We start from the raw sequence: 20,783 nt of genomic DNA, 5'->3' as shown, positions 1-20,783 counted from the left end.
AATATATTAAAAAACTCATTCACCATGATCAAGTGATATTTATTCCTGGGCTACAAGTGTGGTTCAACTTCTATAATCAATGTGATACATCACATTATTAAAGAAAGAATAAGAACCACATGATCATTTCAATAAATACAGAAAGACAAAGTACAACAGTGATTCATGACAAAAACCCTCAACCAAGTAGGTTTAGAGGGAACATACCTCAACATAATAAAGACCATCTATGAAGAATGGGGGGGGGGAGTGAGAGCTTTTCCCTCTATGGTCAGGAACAAGACAGGGTTACCCACTCTAACCACTGTTATTTAACATAGTATTAGAAGTCCTAGCCTCAGCAAGCAGACAACAAAAATAAATACAAGGAATCCAGACTGGCAAGGAAGAAGCCAAACTTTCACTCTTTGCAGATGACATGATACATTAAACAGAAAATCTGAAAGACCCCAACCAAAAAAGTGCTAGAACTGATACACAAATTCAGCAAAGTTACAGGATATAAAATCAATGTACAGAAATCTGTTGTATTTCTATACACCAACAATAAAAAAGCAGGAAGGGAAATTAAGGCAACAATCCCACTTACAACTGCACCCAAGACAGTAGGATACCTAAGAACAAATCTAATCAAAGAGGTGAAACACCTGTTCTCTGAAAACTGTAATATACTCATGAAAGGAATTGAAGATGGCAGAAAGAAATGAAAAGACAGTTCATGATGATGGATTGGAAGAACAAATATTGTTAAAATAGCTATACTATCCAAATCAATCTACAAATTTAAGGCATTCCATATCAAAGTACCAACAGCATCTTTTACAGAACTAGTACAAACAGTTCTAAAATTTGTATAAAACCACCAAAGACTCTGAATAGCCAAAGCCATCTTGAAAAGGAGAAACAAAGCTGGAGGCATCACAATTCTGGACTTTAAGATATAATGCAAAGCTGTAGTAATCAAAAGAGCTTGGTACTGGCACAAAAATCAAAGGAACATAATAGAAAACCCAGAAATGAACCCAAAACTAAATGGTCCATTAATCTTCAACAGAGCATTAAAGAATATCCAATGGGGAAAAGACAGTCTCTTCAACAAAACAACATGCAAAAGAGTAAAACTAGACCACTTTTTACACCATACACAAAAATAAATTCAAAATGGATGAGAGACCTAAGAATGTGTCAGGAAACAACAGAAATGCTTGAAGAAAACATAAGCAGAGAAAACACAGGTAACTTCTTTGGCATAGGCCTTAGCAACTTCTTCTAAATAGGTCTTGATACAGGTATCAAGGTAAATAAAAGCAAAAACAAACTATTGGGACTTCATCAAATTGAAAGCATCTGCCCAGCATAGGAGACAATCAACAAAACTAAAAGGCAACCCACTGAATGAGAGAAGATATTTGCAAATGACATATCTGATAAAAGCTTAGTACCCAAAATCTAGAAAGAACTTAAAAACACAATACCCAAAAACCAAATAATCCAATTAAAAAATGGGCAGAATGCAAAAAAGTCCACGTTCTCCCAAAGAATACAAACAGATGGCCAATAGACATGTGAAAAGATGCTCATCATCAATTCAACATCAGGGAAATGCAAATCAAATCTACAATACATTACCACCTCCCACCTGTCAGAATAGCTAAAATCAACAATATAAGAAACAACAGGTGTTGGTGAGGATGTGTAAGAAAAGGAACCCTCTTTCATTGTGGGTGTGAAAGCCACTCTCTTGTTTTTTTTTTTTTTATTGTGTTATTTAGTCACTATACAGTATGTCATTTGTTTTTGATGTAGTGTTCCAAGATTCATTGTTTACGTATAACACCCAGTGCTCCATGCCATACGTGCCCTCCGTAATACCCACTACCAGGCTCACCCATTCCTCTAACCTCCTCCCCTTTAAAACCCTCAGTTTGTTTCTCAGAGTCCACAGTCTCTCGTGGTTCATCTCCCCCTCCGATTTTCCCCAATTCACTTTTCCTTTCCTTCTCCTAATGTCCTCCTTGTTATTCCTTATGTTCCTCAAGTAAGTAAAACCATATGATAATTTACTTTCTCTGCTTGATTTATTTCACTCAGCATAATCTCCTCCAGACCCGGCCATGTTGATGCAAAAGTTGGGTATTCATCCTTTCTGATGGCTGAGTAATATTCCATTGTATATATGGACATCTTCTTTATCCATTGGTCTGTTGAAAGGGACCTCAGCTCTTTCCACAATTTGGATATTGTGAACATTGCTGCTATGAACATTGGGGTACATATGGCCCTTCTTTTCACTACATCTCTATCTCTGGGGTAAATACCCAGTAGTGGAATTGCTGGGTCATAGGGTAGCTCTACTTTTAATTTTTTGAGGAATCTCCACACTGTTTTCTAAGTGGCTGCAGGAACTTGTATTCCCATGAACAGTGTAAGAGAGTTCCCCTTTTTCCACATCCTCTCCATTTGTTGTTTCCTGCCTTGTTAATTGATAAAGTCTCTCTTGAAAACAGTATGGAGGTTCTTCAAAATGTTAAAAATAGAACTACCTAATGATTCAACAACAGTGGGTATTTACCCAAAGAAAACAAGAATGCTAACTGAAGAGGATACATGTAGCCCAATACATGGGGTATATGTACCCCAGTACTGTTTATAGCAGTATTATTTACAATAGCTAAAATATGGAAGCAGCCCAAGTGTACCTCGATTGATGAATGGATAAAATAAAATGTGGTATACATACATACATGTATGTATATATAATGGAATATTACTTGGCCACAAAAAATGAATGCTTGCTATTTGCAATATCATGGATGGAACTAGAGACTAGAGAGTACAATGCTAACAAAAATAAGTCAGAGAAAGACAAATACTATACGATTTCATTCATGTGGAATTTAAGAAACAAAACAAGCAAAGGGAAAAATATAGAGAGAAAATATTATATATGTTCATATATATGTATATATGAAATATATAGAGAGAAAGACAAATCAAGAAACAGATTCTTAAAAAAAAAAAGAAACAGATTCTTAATTATAGAGAACAAAGTGATGGTTATCAAAGGGGAGGTGGGTGGGGATTTGGGTTAAACATGTGATGGGGATTAGGGAGTGCACTTATTTGTATAAGCACAGGGTGAGCTATGTTAGTGTGGAATCTCTATATTACACATGTAAAACTAATATCACACTGTATATTAATTAACTGGAATTAAAATAAAAACTTAAAAAACAGTAATCCCTCATGGGAAAGTCAACACTGTGCTCTAATTTAGACTATGGTGTTAATTACTTTTTATAGTAGGCCTTCCGAAGGACTAGGTGGACTACAAAACAAGCTTCTCAAATCTCGAAATTTCGTCTGGAATTTCACTGGGGCATACAAAGTGGTTCTTGAGGTCTTCCCCACCCCATCTGCCCCCACCCCCACACCATGGTTCAAGTCCCCTGGGGAGAAAAGCGAACCTGATAAATTAGTCACACTTCTGTGCAAATTAAAGCAGCCTTCCTTCCCAGTGGCATTCGCATTAAAAAGAGAAAGATGTTCTAGGAAGGTGAACCGGTGGGAGTAAATGTTTAATGGTGGAATTGTAAACAAATCGTGTAATTTGCAGGAAAGGAGCAGGCCCGGTTTGTGGGAGAGTCTGAAGTCAGACCTCCGTGGCAGCTGCACGTGAATCCTGTGGGAGTGGAGATGTGGGAGGCGCAGAAGGATGGATTTAGAATTACATTGTTGCAATCCGCAGCTCTCCACTGAGCGCCTAAAGCTATTGAACACTTTCCACCGCACACGCACTGGGTTACCCCACTAGTCCGCAGCCAGCACTGTGGGCGCGGCACCCAGAACTTACCCAGTTCCGCTGTGAGTCTCTCTGGAGAAGAAACGAAGAAAAGAGGAAAATCTCAATGGATGAACACTGCGGCGTCACTCCCCTAGAGCGCACAGACTCGGTCCCTGTGCGTTCTGTGCAACCAGGACCGGCTGCGTGCGTTGGAGGAGTGGACTTGGTGGCGGGGCAAGTGGCAAAGCAAACCTCCAGCACCCTGCTCCCAAGTACCCCGGGGTCTGAAGTCCTTACCTCCCCCACCCACCAAGTCCTCCCCCTTCTCCCACCACTTTCTGCTACTTAGGGAAACGGGCGGCGTGCGCCCCTCTCCCTGCTTACCTTTGTCCTTCTCAGCATGCTTTCTCAGCTTTTCTGAAAGGTCGAGGGAAGGGGGGCGTAGGTGAGGGCGAGTGCTCGCCCTTCTTCTGCAAGGTCCCACCCCAGCCCCGCGTCGCCGTGCCCCTTCCGCCTCCAGCACTTTCTTCCCAGCAAAGCGCGCGCCAGGCGGGAGACCACCCTCACACACACCCCACCCCCCAGTCCAGTCTGCCCTTTACCTTGGCACTGCCGTTGCTTCTGAAAGAAGTACAGCGCCAGCGTCATGAGGAGAGCCAGTAGGAGCGGCAGAGCCACCAGCGTCCCGAGGAAAGCCCTCTTCCAAGGGGAGCCTCCGGGTAAAAAGGCATCTGGAAAACACCTCACAGGGAGCTGTTTCGCTCTAGGCGCCACTGAACACTTCAGGGGCAAGGCTATTCTACACCTAGCGTGCCGAAAAGCCTTCCAAGCCGCCAGGCGTTAAATCTCGTGGGCAATCTGTAAAACGTGCACGAGGGCGGCCGCACCTGCGCTCCGCGCAGCTCTCCGCGAGGAGGACCCCAGTACTAGGGGTGGACTTAAGCCACGATAGGAAAATACAAACTGAAGGGTATGGAAGGGAGGACTGATGGATCCCACCCACTCCCCCAGCTTTTAGCTTCTGGGATCTTGGCCCTATCCTCACCCCTCCACCCTAAACCTCTCTCCATAATTGTCCTACTTCTGAAGAACATAAAAATGGAAGGTGTTAGTATCCGAAAACCAGAGAATTATTTCTCTGTACCCACACGGTTAAACCCACAAGTCATTTTCCCTGCCTTTTTTTTTTTAATTAAAATTATCTTTATATTTATTCAGAAAATCCTTAAAAAATAAAAAGTGTCCGAATAGAACAAAGAAATCTACCAATATTTCAGGATACAAAATCAAAATACAAACATCAATTTGGAGTTTGTTGCATTAGCAACAACTTAAAAATAATATTATCAAAAATCTTAAAATACTTCAGAAGAATTTTATGATAGGTGATCTTCTTCCCACTTCTTACAAACACTTGCTTCTAGTTCTCATCACAGCGTTGGAAGAATTGGCTCACTGGGGAGGCTTTGTCCTCAGGCAGGATGTGACTGAGACCCTCTCCCACAGGGGCCAGTGGGCAAAGAAATACACAAACAAAATGGAAAGTAACCCTTTAGGAACTCCTGTGGCAATGTAACATTATAATTTGGTGTCTGGAAGATTATTATTTTCAAAAATGATGGTTTTTATCTCAGCAGTCTTTTTAAAAAATGTATTTTTTCCTTTTTTATGGTAGTAAAATATAAATTTTACTATTTTAACCATTTTTAAAGGTACAATTCAATAACATTAAGTTACTTTCACATTGTTGTGGATCATCAATACCGTCCCTATCCAGAACTCTCTTGTTCTCCTACACTGAAATTCTACCCCTTAAACACAAACTCCCCATTTTCTACTCCCTACCCACCTTGAACGCCAGCAACTGGCAACTTCTATTCTACCTTCCATCTTTATGAATTTGACTACTCTAGGTACCTCCCTTTAAGTGAATCAAACAATATTTGTCCTTTGGTGTCTAGCTAATTTCATTTAGCATTATGTGGTTCTTTTTTTCTTTTTCACTTTAATTTTTCTAGTAGCGCATTTTTATTGACTTGTACAAAAATATTGGGCCACAAGGGATTGGTCCTTCACTACAGATGGTTTACGGAGCTCTGATCTGTAGGTTAAGAGCAAGGGCTCCAGGTTCAATGCCTTCCACATTTGCTAACCTCTACTGTGTCCCCTTGTTCAAGCTTCTCCTGCCTCCTTCCTCTTTCCCCAATGACCATACATGTTCGTTCCCATTCCCACCGCTGGAACTTTGTGTTTGCTGTTCCCTCTACCTGAATGTGCTCCTCACAGACATGCATGTGAACCACATGCTCTTTTGAAAAGCATAAATGCAAATAAAAAGAGAAAGAATTGGATTTGGAAAGAGATGTCCTCCTTTTCCCTTTTCTTAGAACATTTCCTCATAAAACTCAAAAAACCTTTTCTCTCTCCCTCTGAGATATATGTAAATGTTTTTGAAAGCTAAATAAGCTCTTACTAGCTTTACAACCCAGAAATGTTTTTAATTATTTATTTATTTATTTATTTTAATTTTTTTTTAATTTTATTTTTTCAGTGTTCCAAGATTCATTGTTTATGCATCACACCAAGTGCTCCATGCAATAGTGTCCTCCTTAATACTCACCACCAGGCTCACCCAACCCCAACCCCTCCTCTCCAAAACTCTCAGCTTCTCAGAGTCCACAGTCTCTCATGCTTCGTCTCCTCTGATTTACCCCAACTCACTTTTCTTTCTTTCGCCTAATGTCCTCCATGTTATTCCTTATGCTCCACCAGTAAGGGAAACCATATAAGGAGTTCAGAGCCATTTCTTTGAAATGTAAATATCAAGGAGAAGGTGTCCCTTTGTCCTATCTCATGGGGTTTAAGGTGCCTGGCTCCAAGTTGTGACTATATGTTTGTCATAGAGATAGAAGCCACTCTATTTTTCCTCTGGATAACACAATTAGCTAACCCGAAAAGCCACCCCAATGACACAGTACATTTTCAATAAACTATGTGTGACTTGTGGTGTTGTTGGGTCCTCTTACTCAGTGACAAGTTATCATTTAGAAGGGTCAGATTTCTCTTTGTTTTTCCACAGTCGACCCTTGAACAACACACATTTGAACTGCGTGGGTCCACATAGATCTATTTTTTAATATAAATACAATACAGTACTCTAAATGTATTTTCCTCTTCTTAAGATTTTCTTTTTTTAAAGTTTTTATTTTAATTTCAGTTAGCTAACATATATTGTAATATCCGTTATAGTTGTACAATACAGTGATTCAATACTTCCATACATCACCCAGTGCTCATCACTACAAGCCCTCCTTAACCCCCATCACCTGTTGAACCTATCTCCCTGTGACTGACCTCCCCTCTGGTAACCATCAGTTTGTTCTCTGTAGTTAAGAGATTGTTTCTTGGTTTCTCTCTCTCCCCCTCTCTCTTATTTTATCCCTTTGCTTGTTTGTGTTGTTTCTTAAATTCCACATACAAATGAAACCATATGGTATTTGTCTTTCTCTGACTTATTTTGCTCAGCATAATACCCTAGATCCAACTATTTCCTTGCAAGATAGCGAGATTTCATTCTTTTTATAACTGAACAATGTTCCAGTTCCAATGTGTGTGTGTGTGTGTGTGTGTGTGTGTGTGTGTGATTTCTTCTTTATTTGTTCATCAACTGATGGACACAGGCTGCTTCCATATTCTGGCTATTGCAAATAATGTTGCTATAAGCATCAGGGTGCATGTACCCCTTCCAATTAGTGTTCTTGTATCCTTTGGGTAAATACCAAGTAAAGAACTTAACAGGGTCATAAGGTAGTTCCATTTTTAACTTTTTCAGCAACCTCCATACTGTTTTCCAGAGTGGCTGCACCAGCTTGCATTCCCAGCAACAGTGCAAGAGGGTTCCCCTTTCACCACATCCTTGGCACCATCTGTCATTTCCTGACTTGTTACTTTTAGCCATTCTGACAGGTGTGAGGTGACATCTCATTGTAGTTTTGATTTACATTCCTCCAATGATGAGTGATGTTGAGCATCTTTTCTATTTTGTTTGTAGTTTCCATATAATTTATTTCTGCTCTAGTCTTAATTATTTCCTTCCTTCCACTGGCTTTCGATTTTGTTTGTTCTTTCTCTAGCTCCTTTAGATGCAGGGTGAAATCATTACCTTTGAGCTTTTCCTTGCTTCCCCGAGTAGGTCTGTATTGCTGTAGACGTCCCTCTCAGAGCCACTTTTGTGGATACACCAGACGTTTTATTAGACTATTGTGGTTCCATTTTCATTTGTTTCTGTGTACTTGTTAAGTTCTTCTTTGATTTCCTGGCTGACCCATTCGTTTGTTTAGTAGCACGTTACTTGACCTCCGTGTGTTTTTTTGTGTTCTCTCCAGATTTTGTCTCCTTGACTTCAACTTTCACAGCATTGTGGTCAGAAAAGTTACGTGGTGTGATTTCAATCTTCTTGAATTTGTTGAGGTTTTTTGGTCTGCTAATATGTGATCTATTCTGGAGAATGTTCTGTGTGTACTTAAAAAGAATATGTGTTCTGCTATTTTAGGATGGAATGTTCTGAATTCATCTGTTAAGTCCATCTGGTCCCGTTCGTCTTTCCAAGCCATTGTTTCCTTGTTGATTTTCTGTTTAGATGATCTGTCCCTTGATGTAAGCAGGGGGGAGGAGGTTACTGTCCCCTACTCTTATTGTATTACTATCAATGCATTCTTTTATGTTTATTATTAATCAGTCATCTATTTGTGTGCTCCTATGTTGGGTACATAAATATTTACAATTGTTGATCTTTTATTTGTATAGACCCCTTTATTATTAAATACTGTCATTTGTCTCTTTTTACAGTCTTTGTTTTAAAGTCTGTCTTTTCCAAGGTAAATCATCGCTCCAGCTTTCTTTCGACATCCCCGTGCATGAGAGATGTTTCTCCATCCCCTCACGTTCAATCTACAGGTGTCTTTGGGTCTAAAATGGATCTCTTGTAGGCAGCATCTAGATGGGTCTTGTCTTTTATCCATTCTGCCACCCTTTGTCTTTTGATTGGAACGTTTGGTCCATTTACATTCATGGTTTTCCTTATCTCTGTGTTAAGTGTCTCAGTCATGTCTTCTAGTCTTTTCTCAAATCTGGTGAGTATGCTTATGATCATTCCTTTATTTTTTTCCCCTAGTTTCCTTAAAGGTATATTGGATTTTTTAAATTAACATATAATGTATTATTTGCCTCAGGGGTACAGGTCTGTGAATCATCAGTCTTACACAATTCACAGCACTCACCATAGCACATACCCTCCCCAGTATCCATCACCAAGCCACCCTATCCCCTCCCTCAGCAGCCCTATGATCATTGCTTTTTTTTTTTAAATTTCTTTTCAGCGTAACAGTATTCATTATTTTTGCACCACACCCAGTGCTCCATGCAATCCGTGCCCTCTCTAATACCCACCACCTGGCATGATCATTGCTTTAAATTTTCTGTCATACATGTTACTTACATATGTTTCATTTAGCCCTCTACCCTGGCTTTATCTCATTCTCCCATTTGTGATCAATTTCTCTGTCTCTTCATTTTGTCTGCCTCTCTGTGTTTGTTTCTGTACATTAAGAATGTCTTCTGCTTTTGAAAGCAGTGATTTTATGAAGAGTAGGTCCTGGAGTGCCCTGCAGGATAATGTTCCCTGTTTACGAGAAACTAGCACTTTAGCAAACCATCTTATGTGTTCTACTTATACCTTGCTGTTGGGTCTGGCCCCTTATCTTTTCAGTATAGTTGTCTACCCTCACTCTCCTCCTGCTGTGGGTGTGTTTGCTCTCAGTGATGTCAGTGAGACCCAGGCATGCCTGCTCTGAGGGGGTGTGCCCACTGGGGAACTTGGGAGTGTAGTGGTGATGTTAGCAGTATTTGCATTGGGCCCTGAGTCCAGAATCCTAAAGCACTATGGTGGCTGGGAGCTCTTGCCAGGCTGGTCTGAGTACAAGGCTGGCCATAGTGCTTGGTGATGGCTGGATGCGGCTGAGCCTGACATGTGAGGGTGGCTGGTGGTGCACATGTGGGCACTGCACCACAGCTGGGCAGGGTTTGTTGTGGCAGCTATGCACCTGTTGGCTGGACAGGGCACATGGGCATCTTTAACAAAATTTGCCCTGAACTCTGGGTCAAGACAATAACTGTGTATGCAGCCCCACCTCCCGCAGGGGGCTCTGTGTTTATGCTGGAGTGGGGGGAAGAAGATGGCACCTGCCACCTCCCTTATTTTTAGAGAAGTCCCCCAACACTCTCTGAAATCAGGATGAACAGATCTGACTCCCATTTACCTCAGCTTTGTGCAAACTGCCTTTTTTACATTGCCTCTCTGTGCAGTCTGCTGTCTCCCTGAAGGCAGTGACCCAGCTGTCACTCACACTGTAAGCCAGTGCATGGTCTGATGACTTTTAAAGCTCCAGGCTCCAAATCCCACTGTTTTTATAAACTTACAAACTTAAAGACAAACGTTAGGGGAAAGAGTCTTCCCTGGGTAAATTCCCTGGTACAAGGGCCCATTTTTCTGCCCTCTCTGTGCATGCAGCCTCCCTCTGCCTTTCTGACCTTCCCAACCTCTCAGCTGCAGCTTCTTCTCTATATTGAGCTGTGGAGTTTCTGGTTTGACTTGGATGTGGATGGCATCTAGTTGTAGATGTGGGATAGGAGGAGCTCAGGGTCCTCCCACTTGACCATTTTCCCAAGATCCTCTCTCCCTTATGGCTTTTAAAAATAGCATCTTCTTTTCTCTAGCTTACCAGATTGTAAGAATACAGCATATAATACATATAGAAAATCTGTGTTAAGCTTTTCTTTTTATGTTAACGGTCAACAGTACATTATTAGTAGTTGAGTTTATGGCTGTCAGAAGTTAATAGGGGGATTTTCAAATGCTCAGGGCAGAGGGTGGTGAGCACCCTTAACCCCCCGAAATTGTTCAAGGGCCAACTGTAACATAACTATTTATTTGTACCAATGCGAAGAATGACCAGAAGTTAGGTTTATCCTCAAGACTTAAAACAACTAGTCATGAACATTAAACCCTTCAGTATGTGCCTCATAATAAGACTTGGGTCCTAGATAATGGCCTCACCCTTCAACTCATTGCCTAACTATCTTCTTCCCTAACATACCACTTTTAAATCCACATGCACACCTCACCACACCTTAGCACCCTTCCCAGCTTCATTTTTATGTTACAGCACCTAATATCTTCTAATCTTATGATATAATTCACTCTCTTGTTTATGTTTCCCCCACAGAAATGTGAACCTGAGGGCAAGAGTTTGCGGCACATTGCTTACAAATATCATTTGGGGGGTGAAATTAGGAACACATAGGCTCTCGTGATGACCTCTAACAAGTAGTTTCTGGGTTTTAGGGCAGAGACTTTGGTGCATAATGTTGATTCTGTGGGGCCTCCCAGCATACTGTTTGGGAGAGTGGTAAGCTGTTGTACTCCCAGTAGGTTCCTCATATCCAAAGGGCTGACTTCTCAGGTGTCAAGTTCAGTCCACCCCAGAGACAACCAGGCTCCAGTACTATTGTGCCCTTTTAGATGACCTTTGGAACAATGCGCATGGAAGATATGGTGGATAGGAAGATGAGGGTTAGTCAGCATCTACTCACCTGCTATCTGGATGGTGAACTCTTTCTTCTGGAGCAGGAGAGAGTTCTGGATGGAGCAAGACACATTGCTATGGACATCTCCTTGGACAAGCACAGATATTTCCAGATTGAACAGGCCCTGAGCATCCTGGACAATTGTTTCCGTCTCGGGAGATAAGCACTGTCCTTTATGATCTTTCCACTGAGCCTGGGGTTTGGGGTACCAGCCACTGGAGCTGCACCTCAGCTGAACACCTCCCTTATTGAAGCCCTCAAGGGAGATGCGAGGGTCTGAGCCCAGCCCTGGGAGAGGCAGGAAAAGTGGGAAAGATCAGCCTCCTTCCTAGAAGGTGTACATGAAGTTCATGCTACTAATGCAACGTCTACAGTCATCATAAGGCATCACAAACTGTGACTGCTCTTAACACACATGTAGGCTCATAGCCCCCAGCTGTGGGCTATGAATGACAGTCTAAATTTGTGGTGGAACATGGGGTAAATGCCCCATGGGGTGGGACATGGGTAGGTGGGACATGGAAACAGTAGTACCCATGAGGGACATTTGGAGATATTGTGGGGGGCATTTGGCTAAGCAGGGGTCCTGGCATTTCATCATATTACACAAGAGACTGTCCCCTGAAGTAAAGAAAAATGCCACCCTACATTTCCATAGATTGTCCTCTGTCTCTCTTGAATCCCACCAGAGTTCAGGTACCTATGTTCCACACACTCTTTTGTCTCTCCATCCTGTGGAGCTAACTTCATATTTTGAATATGCAAAACATTGATATTTTTAAAGAGCAATACTGTAAAAAAATGTACATCAGGAAAGCCCCAGACCTTCCTCCATCCTCTCCATCCATTGCTCTCTCTTCTCCTTGAGGCAGCCAGTTCCATGAGTTCCTAGTGCAGCCTTCCTGTGTTCCTTTCATGCAGTGTTTGTTTTTTCTTATACCAAAGTTTACAGGCTATAGAACCTCTTCTGCACCTTGCTTCCTAGAACCTCCTCCTCATTTTTGGGGGGGTGTGTAGTGTGGATCACTCCATTGGGTGATGGATCATACTCAACACCTTTGCTTAGATAGTTAGATATCTCCCTGTTATGACCATTACAAAGGATGCTACACAGATTAAACTAATATGTAAGCCCTTTTCCTGTGTGGAGCTGTGGGAGGCTTATCTTCAGGGTAAGCTCCTAGAGGTGGGCTGCAGTTCAAATGGTGGATGTATAGGTAGTCCTGTTAGCTATTGCCAAATTCCTATGCACTGGAGCTTTGCTTCGCTTTCCATCACCAGGGTACAAAGCAGAGGCCTGCTTCCCCACAGCTCCACCAAGGGTGTATGGTCAAACTGTTGAGTTTTTGCCAATCTCACAGGTAAAAATTGCATCTCAATGTAGCTTTAATTTGCCTTTCTTTCATAATGGGTAAGGGTGATCATCTTTTTTATGTTTAAGGGCCATTTGTGTATCTTTTGTGAATATTTATTTTGTTCAATTTGTAATGAATCTTCCTTTTTAATAGTTTTTTTTAAAAAATAGATATGGGGTACACTATAGAGTATTATGCCTCCATCAGAAAGGATGAATACCCAACTTTTTTTTTTTTAGATTTTATTTACTTATTTGACACAGAGAGAGCACAAGTATACGGAGAGGCAGGCAGAGAGAGAGAGAGAGAGAGAGAGAGAGCTGAGCAGAGAGCCCGATGCGGGACTTGATCCCAGGATCCTGAGATCATGACCTGAGCCGAAGGCAGAGGCCCAACCCACTGAGCCACCCAGGCACCCTGAATACCCAACTTTTGTAGCAACATGGACGGGACTGGCAGAGATTATGCTGAGTGAAATAAGTCAAGCAGAGAGAGTCAATTATCATATGGTTTCACTTATTTGTGGAGCATAACAAATAACAAGGAGGACATGGGGAGTTAGAGAGGAGAAGGGAGTTGGGGGAAATTGGAAAGGGAGGTGAACCATGAGAGACTATGGACTCTGAAAAACAACCTGAGGGTTTTGAAGGGGCAGGGGTGGGAGGTTGGGGGAGCCAGGTGGTAGGTATTAAGGAGGGCACGGATTGCATGGAACACTGGGTGTGGTGCAAAAACAATGAATACTGTTACACTGAAAAGATATAAAATAATAATAATAATAAATAAAGTCACAATAAAAAAAAATAGATATGGGGCCACCTGGGTGGCTCAGTGGTTTAAAGCCTCCGCCTTTGACTCAGGTCATGATCCCAGGGTCGTGGGATTGAGCACCGCATGGAGCCTGCTTCCCCTTCTCTCTCTGCCTGCCTCTCTGCCTACTTGTGATCCCTGACTGTCAAATAAATAAATAAATAATCTTTTAAAAAAATAAATAAAATTAAAAAATAGATACGTTTTCCCCTTTTCTGTGTTTCTCTGTCTATTCTTGAGCAAAGCAGCTCTGTCTCTTTGGCCAAGTTACATACCTGCTACCTCCAGTTCCCAGACGGCTTCCTTGGAGAAGCTGCTGGAGAGGAAACGGCACCCGTACAGGCCCTCATCAGCAGGAACGACACCATGGAGCCACAAGTTCACACTTCCATCCATGATATAATCCTTGATGAGTTTTGTCCTGTTCTGGAACTGTGCCATTTGCTGGCTGTAGAGCTCTTGTCGCCCCTGGTACAGGTGCACCACGTCAGAGATCTGACTCCGGAACCAGCGGATCTCCATATCCTCGGCATCCAGGTATGGTGACAGGTGGCACGAGAACTCCACGTCTTCCCCGACGAGTGCCAGGATGGGCTCCCCGGGGCCTACCACCCTGACCTCCTCTAGGACAAGAAGCCAGAATGACAGCTGGAATCAGCTTTCACCCAAGGTGAGTTTATAGCACATTCCTTTGCAGCTCAGCAATCTACAGAAAACCATTCAAATGACAAAAGACACTTTGCAAGACAATTGGCTTTGGCTTTCTAAACATGTGATTGTCATGAGTATGCCAGGTGAAAATATACACAAAGGATATTACAACCAGGTGCGGTGCTGGACTAGTAATTGGTTTGAACCAACCAGCTGCAAATGTTTTCTTGGGGACAGTTACATAAATATGTCCAGGACATTAAATGAAAAGGAATCTTGGACCAAAAAAAGCAAGTTTCAAAACAGTATGTACACTATTCTCTTATTTGATTAAAAAATGACATGTTTGCATAAAAACATGGGCAGATAAAAGGTCCAAAAAGACATATACTGAATCGTTCTTGGTGGTAATTTCTTTAGGATGGGAATAGATATGTTCCTGTTTTTTCCTTATCTGATTTTCTAACTTTTTTATAATGCACGTGTACAGTTCCTGTAATAACAAAGAGTATTAACGTAATCTATGGGGGTTCCTTGCATCATGGGTTTTTCTATCTAAAGACCAATTCTGGTCTTCAAGATCTTTATTTATCAGAATTTTAAAAATTTGATCATCCTCTTAAATGGTGCCTCCTTGTGGCTCCTCTACTCCCCGTTTTCTGCAATTCCCCTGAGAGTGGCTATTTCTGGCACAGTCCCTTTGCATGTGCTGTTTCCTGCCACTCAGGATGCCTTCAGTATTCTTTCTGGCTTCACCTTTTCTTGTACCTCCTTTTCTTCCTTTGAAACTCTGCTAAAACCCATTCCCAGAGCTTCCCCTTCATATATCCCTCCCATTCTTCACTTTGCTCATAGACCATAGCAGTGATGTTTGTTGTTACTCACTCCATTTGAAACACCTTGTTGCCCACTGGATACAGCCCCAACACCCTCTCTACCAGCTTCCTTTTCCAGGTTCTCTCAAGCTGTCTCTTCCCCCACACTTGATGCCTGCCCCTTTTCCTGGGAGCATGGACTGCCTCAGTTTACCCTCCATCTGTCATCTTCCTGGAAATTATGTATCCTTCATGAGTCTACTCAAGCAGTACCTCCTCTCTAGTGTTCTTGTTGGCTTTCTGGAAAAAAACAAATTTCTCTTTTAGCTGTGCTTACAGATCTTTGGATATGTTTCTCTGACAGCCATATCGCTGAACAGCTTTTATGTTTTATCTCCTACCCTTGACCTTCTTGAGGCCTGGGATGTGCCTGGTCATTTCGGTGACCAGCTCGGGGAATCAGAGAATTGCATTTGCTTAATTAGTTTATACTCTTTGTTGGCTGCTTCCTTTGTGAGAGATGTTGAGCCTGAGGTCCTCCCTGTCCTTCAGAAGCTACAGCTTATATGTGGGGGAGGGCCTGATACAGCCGAGGGGGCTGTGGATCTCAGCCCTGGGAGCCCCTGGCGGGAGGGAGGTGAGAAGCTAAGGTGTTCATGGCCCGGCTGGCTGGACCACCGATTTGACAACTACCTGAGTTCAGCTTTCCGGGCTGGAGGAGAAGAAAGAGATGGGTGAGGAGGAAGACACTGCTGGGGAGAGGCCCTCTCTGGCAGGAGTCTGGGAAGACTGGGAAATCCACCATTTCTTCTCAGCGACAGGGGCCCCTGGAGAGGAACAATGAGATGCAGAAATGGAGCAGGAGAGCTGGAACACAGCCCAGCAGGCCTGATGTCTGTTGCAGCTTCAATATTTTTTTTCTTTTTAAATAATAGTTCCTACCAATCTCAGGGCCTTCTTTTAAACCATGGTTGGATGTGAGAGCTGCTTCTAATTTTACCAGGTGTCACTGCTGACCTTGGCACAAACTCATGGAGCTGCGAGGGGATAAGGCCAAAGGGTCCCAGAGGAAGCAGTTTCTTGGCTTTGCATTGTTTAGAGTCAGGAATAGAGCCACACATTGTGTGGGGGCTCCTCACAAAGGAAAGGAAAGGATTAAGTGCCTTTCCCCAAGCAAAGGGAAACCTATAAGGTCTCAGAGGAATTTTTGTTCTCCCTGCCCCACTTCCCTTTGGCCTGGAACATGAGGTCCACAAACAGGGCAACAAACACCGAGTTCTGATCTTTCAGAAGTGGGATGCAGCCTGCCAGCTCCCACCACAGCTGAGACACCTTCCTCTGGGCCCAAAACCTCAGGTGGAGGCTTCAAGAGTTCACCTGTGGCTGACCCTACCCCTGCAAGACTGTGTCTCCCAGGCCACATTAACAGACTTGTCTCATCTAGGGACATCACCCATTCATGACCCACTTGACCCAGACCTGGCACAGGTGAGGGCTGTCGCCTTTCAGTCCTGAAACCCCCTTGGGACCTGGGATGACATCTCACTGTCTGATAGCCACTGAGCCTGGGCAACCCATACATCTTGGGATACATTCAAGCTTCTCCACATGTCTCCTCTGTTTAGTGGTGGGACTTTAGGCAGATTCTATAACTGATGGAACCTTGATTTCTTTGCCTGAACGATGGAAGAAACCAATGCCAACTCAAGGGGTCATTAAGCCTTCCCTGGGAGGACTAGGTGCTCTTTAGTAAATAGAAGCCAGAACCACCAGCCTTTGCCACCACCTTCCAAACATCTTGCTCTCCATCTTTTAGACTGCACAGTCTCCTTTCACTTCAGCTTAGCACCCATGAGGGGAAGACAGATTCCTTCAGCTCCCCTGATCTCCCCATCTCCCCTCTTCTGCCACCTCACCCCTTTGCTTCATTCTCCTTCTCCTGAAAACATGTTCTTGATGTCCTATGGCTGCAAAGCCCTACCCACATGGTAATCACATCACCAGGGTGTAGAAGAAAGCCTTTAGAAGCTGCTGGGTCATGTAGCAGAAGAGTGGTCAGAGGAAATATGCAGGTGAGTTAATGGTGTGTGTGTGTGTGTGTGGTGGGGGGAAGTCTCTCAGCTGGAAGGACCCAGCCAGTGGGAATACAACAGGGAGGGGGCAATGGCCAGTGAAGCCAGTGGGCCAGGGGGCTGGGACCCTCCCCTCATGGAGCTCACACACAGGTGGGCAGGCAGAGGAGCAAGCTGGAACAGCTCCTTAATGCTTCAAAAGGGACCCCTCAGGTTTTGAAGGGGGGGTGGTGGGAGGTTGGGGAAACCAGGTGGTGGGTATTAGAGAGAGCACGGATTGCATGGAGCACTGGGTGTGGTGCAAAAACAATGAATACTGTTACGCTGAAAAGAAATTTTAAAAAATTAATACAAAAAAAAGGGGGGGAACCCCTCAGCAAGAGAAGGTCAGAGGAATCCCTGGAGGGAACTTGACCACTTTGATGGCCAGTAGGTATTGGAATTACTAGTCACACAATAGTCAGCATGAACACAGACTATGGGCCCAGGTCTAAGCTCTGGCCAGAAAGTCCAGCCCCTTGCCCTTTTACTGATGACAAGACACTGGAAGCAAAGGAGCCCCAGAACAGGGTGTCGCGCTGGCTTTGCATTTTCTCTCCCTCTTCCTGTTCCTTCTCTTTTTTCTTGTGTCTCAGTATTCTCTTCTGGACTCTCAAGACAGAGTCCCATGAAGCCAAAAGCCATGATGGTATATCAGTGCCAGCTGGGAGCTTCCAAAACAAGAGGGGCTCAGAGGACACTTATGGGTCCATTTAGACCAGTCAGATAGTGAGGAATTAGTCAAGACCTGTGTTAAGGAGTAACTCGGGTTCTCCTACCACACAGTAACAGAGCATTAGACAGGCTCACAGCTGGGGGGCCCCACTTTCTCTAAGCTAGGAGGCTGCCACCACCTGAGGGGAGCAGTCCCTGTGCTCCAGACCCTGGAATTCATATTGGGACCTCAGTTCTTATCTATTTATTTATTTATTTGACAGAGTGATAGAGAGCACAAGTAGGCAGAGCAGCAGGCAGAGGGAGAGGGAGAAGCAGGTTCTCCGCTAGGCAGAGAACCTGATTCAGGACTCCATCCCTGGAGCTTGGGATCATGACCTGAGCTGAAGGCAGAGGCTGACCTGAATGAGCCACCCAGGTGCACCCACACCCTTTTCTGGCAGAGAGATAGAGTCCGACCTCAGCTCTCTGTTGTGAAACACCATGTGAATTCCATCACTGAGGCTGCAGGGGAAGGAGATCATAAACACACACTCATGAATACATGGACTTATGCCCACAGTAATAAAAACTAATATGACCTGAGCACTTACTATCTACCAAGCATTTACTTATAACAAAGTAATTATCATCATCATCATCATCATCATCATCATCGAGAGGTCTGAATCTCAGACCACAGGAAACTGAGGCACAGGGAGGCAACTCAGTTAGGAGGTGGTGGAGTGGGGGTTTCTCCTAAGCTCTGCCCTTGTGCGGATCAAGCTTTGTCCTCACCAGCTTTGTCCTGGGTCAGGGCTGGAGCACTCTGTTTTCCTAACCACAAGAGCATGACTCCAGTCAGAGACCACCTGACCACAGACCAAAGTGCTCACCCTGACAACATCTCACATGCACTGAAGAAGCAGACTGAGTCCCCGGGTCTCAGCCACAAGACCAAGCAAGCAAGTATGAGCAACCAACGCACAAGTGAATAAAAATCCCAAACTTCCACTGCTGATAAAACAATTCAAAACCGGAGTCTCCCTCAAACCTTTCCAACAGTGTCTACTTGGAAAGGAGGTACATGCCTTGTGGACCCTTTGCTCCCAGTGCACAGGCACTGAAAAGCCTTTAACTTGAAGGAAGATTGGTGATTTCCTGAAAGGACTTCAGAGGGGCTGAATGCCCCTTTCTGCCCTAACAGGCCCCCCTCCTGCCCACCTACTGCCTGAAGTCCACCCTGTCTAACCTCACTCTCCAGCTCAAAGGCTTTGATGCTCACTGGAGCGCAAGTGTCTGTGAAGGGAAACATTTTCAGATCTCAGCTGTTCACACCACAGTGTAAGTGGATTTCAGACTATTTCTCATGAAGAGGTTTTGCTGGGGAGAGAATCTGGACACACTGGATGTGTCCAGGGGAAGGTGGAAGACCCAGAGAGGAGAGAGAGAGCCAGAAAGAGGGTCTCAGGCTGGAGCTAGTCTTTGCAGGTGGGGCACATTCCTTCTACTCTCCGGGAGACTCTGGGATGTCCTCTGAAGGCACACAGAGGAGTAAGGGTTGCACAAACCGATGATGAAGGAAAGCCTCCACCCTCCACCCAAAGGAATCATGTTTCCTTGCATTCTCTCCCTGGCCTCACTCTAACCTCATCCCAGTCTTCTCTTTCTGCATCTCCAAACCCTAACAATACCTGATGTTCTCTTAATTTGCAGTCCCTCAGCTCCTGAGTTTCTCTTTAAAGATTATTTTTTGCTTTTGCCACTTCTGTGAGCTTGGGCTGTGTAACAGCAGTGTGTCTGTCGTCCTTTCACTCTTGCATCCTAAGCTATACACCTTGAGAGGCAGAGAACTCTCCCACGCTCTCCGCCTCCAGGATCCGTTGCAATGTTCTGCCCTCCACAAGCTGTCAGCCAATGCTCACTAATCTACTCTGGTTTGATTTCATTTGCCCCACAAAGTGATTTCCAGCCCCAGTCTCCAGGTAGATGAACCGCCCCAGTAAGAGACCTCAGGAAGGCAGAAGGGGTGATGGGGTAGCTCAGAGTCCTACCTCCTTGTGTGAACCTGCCTGAATGAGTAGCTCCCCTTAGCCACACTTGGAACGACACACCCCACAGCCAAGTTCAGCCTGTGAGGTGAGGCCAACCCATCTTGTCCTCTCTCCAAAGCCATCATTTTCTGCTTCCCCATTTCTGAAAGGTGGAGGTTTCAATAGGTGTTGAGAATGAGGCACGTACCTGGCCAGTAATAACAAGGAGTCTGAAATAGCAGATGATTCCTGGTGAGCTCACCTCCCTGCAAAAGGCATGACTGTAGTAATGAGTCTTGGTCCCAGATACTAAGGTCCCCTGCACATGAACTATCTGCTGAGTTCAGGAGGCCAGCTCCTCTGTGACAGAATTACCCACCCACCTTCCACCTTAAGACACACACTGCATGCTCTGCCCTTTGCTATAAAAACCAAGATGGACACAACAAAACAAGGAAGTCTCTGTCATATCCTGTCTCTGTGAGAAAAATCGTGAATGGAATTTCCATGGACAATATCCCCCTGAGGTATTAGAAGGAGGGGAAAGGTAGTTGGAAGCTTTGCAGAGACTATGAATTGCAGAGAATCAGAGCAGGGAGAAAATGTTCCAGTTGGCTGCCTGGGGTCTTTGGGGCTCCCGGGGGAACGGGATGGCCATCCCCAGCTAGCCCCTCTCTCCTCAGTATCACATTGAAGGATGCAGAGACTGGACTGGACTATCTACAAAGGGCTGGTGATCAACTATTTACCAGCTCTGCCCATCTCTGCATGGCAAGGGAAGTAAAGAAGATAGCCTGAGAGGATTGCCCTAAGTAAAGCCCACAAAAGCCATTCACATAGAACCTGGAAATAGGATGGGGCACTGTACTGGGATTTCTCGAATGGAGTGGAGCTCCACGAAGAGGAAGCAAGCACTGCCTCACATC

General features: G+C 44.1%; 1 protein-coding gene across 1 annotated transcript in view; it reads right to left on the bottom strand.

Annotated features, from left to right (window-relative positions):
* Nucleotides 1–20,262, bottom strand: part of BTNL9 (butyrophilin like 9) — a 50,940-nt gene extending 30,678 nt beyond the window's left edge. Inside the window, exons 1-7 of the mRNA XM_082723456.1 lie at nt 20,066–20,262; nt 15,750–15,886; nt 13,869–14,216; nt 11,435–11,716; nt 4,387–4,515; nt 4,169–4,201; nt 3,854–3,874 (exon numbers count right to left, since the gene is read on the bottom strand). Of these exons, the coding sequence (XP_082579582.1) occupies nt 3,854–3,874; nt 4,169–4,201; nt 4,387–4,515; nt 11,435–11,716; nt 13,869–14,216; nt 15,750–15,864 (928 nt within the window). The 5' untranslated portion in view covers nt 15,865–15,886; nt 20,066–20,262. The remainder of the gene's footprint in view (nt 1–3,853; nt 3,875–4,168; nt 4,202–4,386; nt 4,516–11,434; nt 11,717–13,868; nt 14,217–15,749; nt 15,887–20,065) is intronic.
* Between the last annotated feature and the right edge of the window lie 521 nt (nt 20,263–20,783).

This window comes from Mustela nivalis, assembly GCF_964662115.1.
Source record: "Mustela nivalis genome assembly, chromosome: 3".
In the NCBI taxonomy this organism is placed as follows: Eukaryota; Metazoa; Chordata; class Mammalia; order Carnivora; family Mustelidae; genus Mustela; species Mustela nivalis.
Note: the sequence above shows the minus strand (reverse complement) of the source record. Positions and strands in the feature narration are given on the sequence as shown.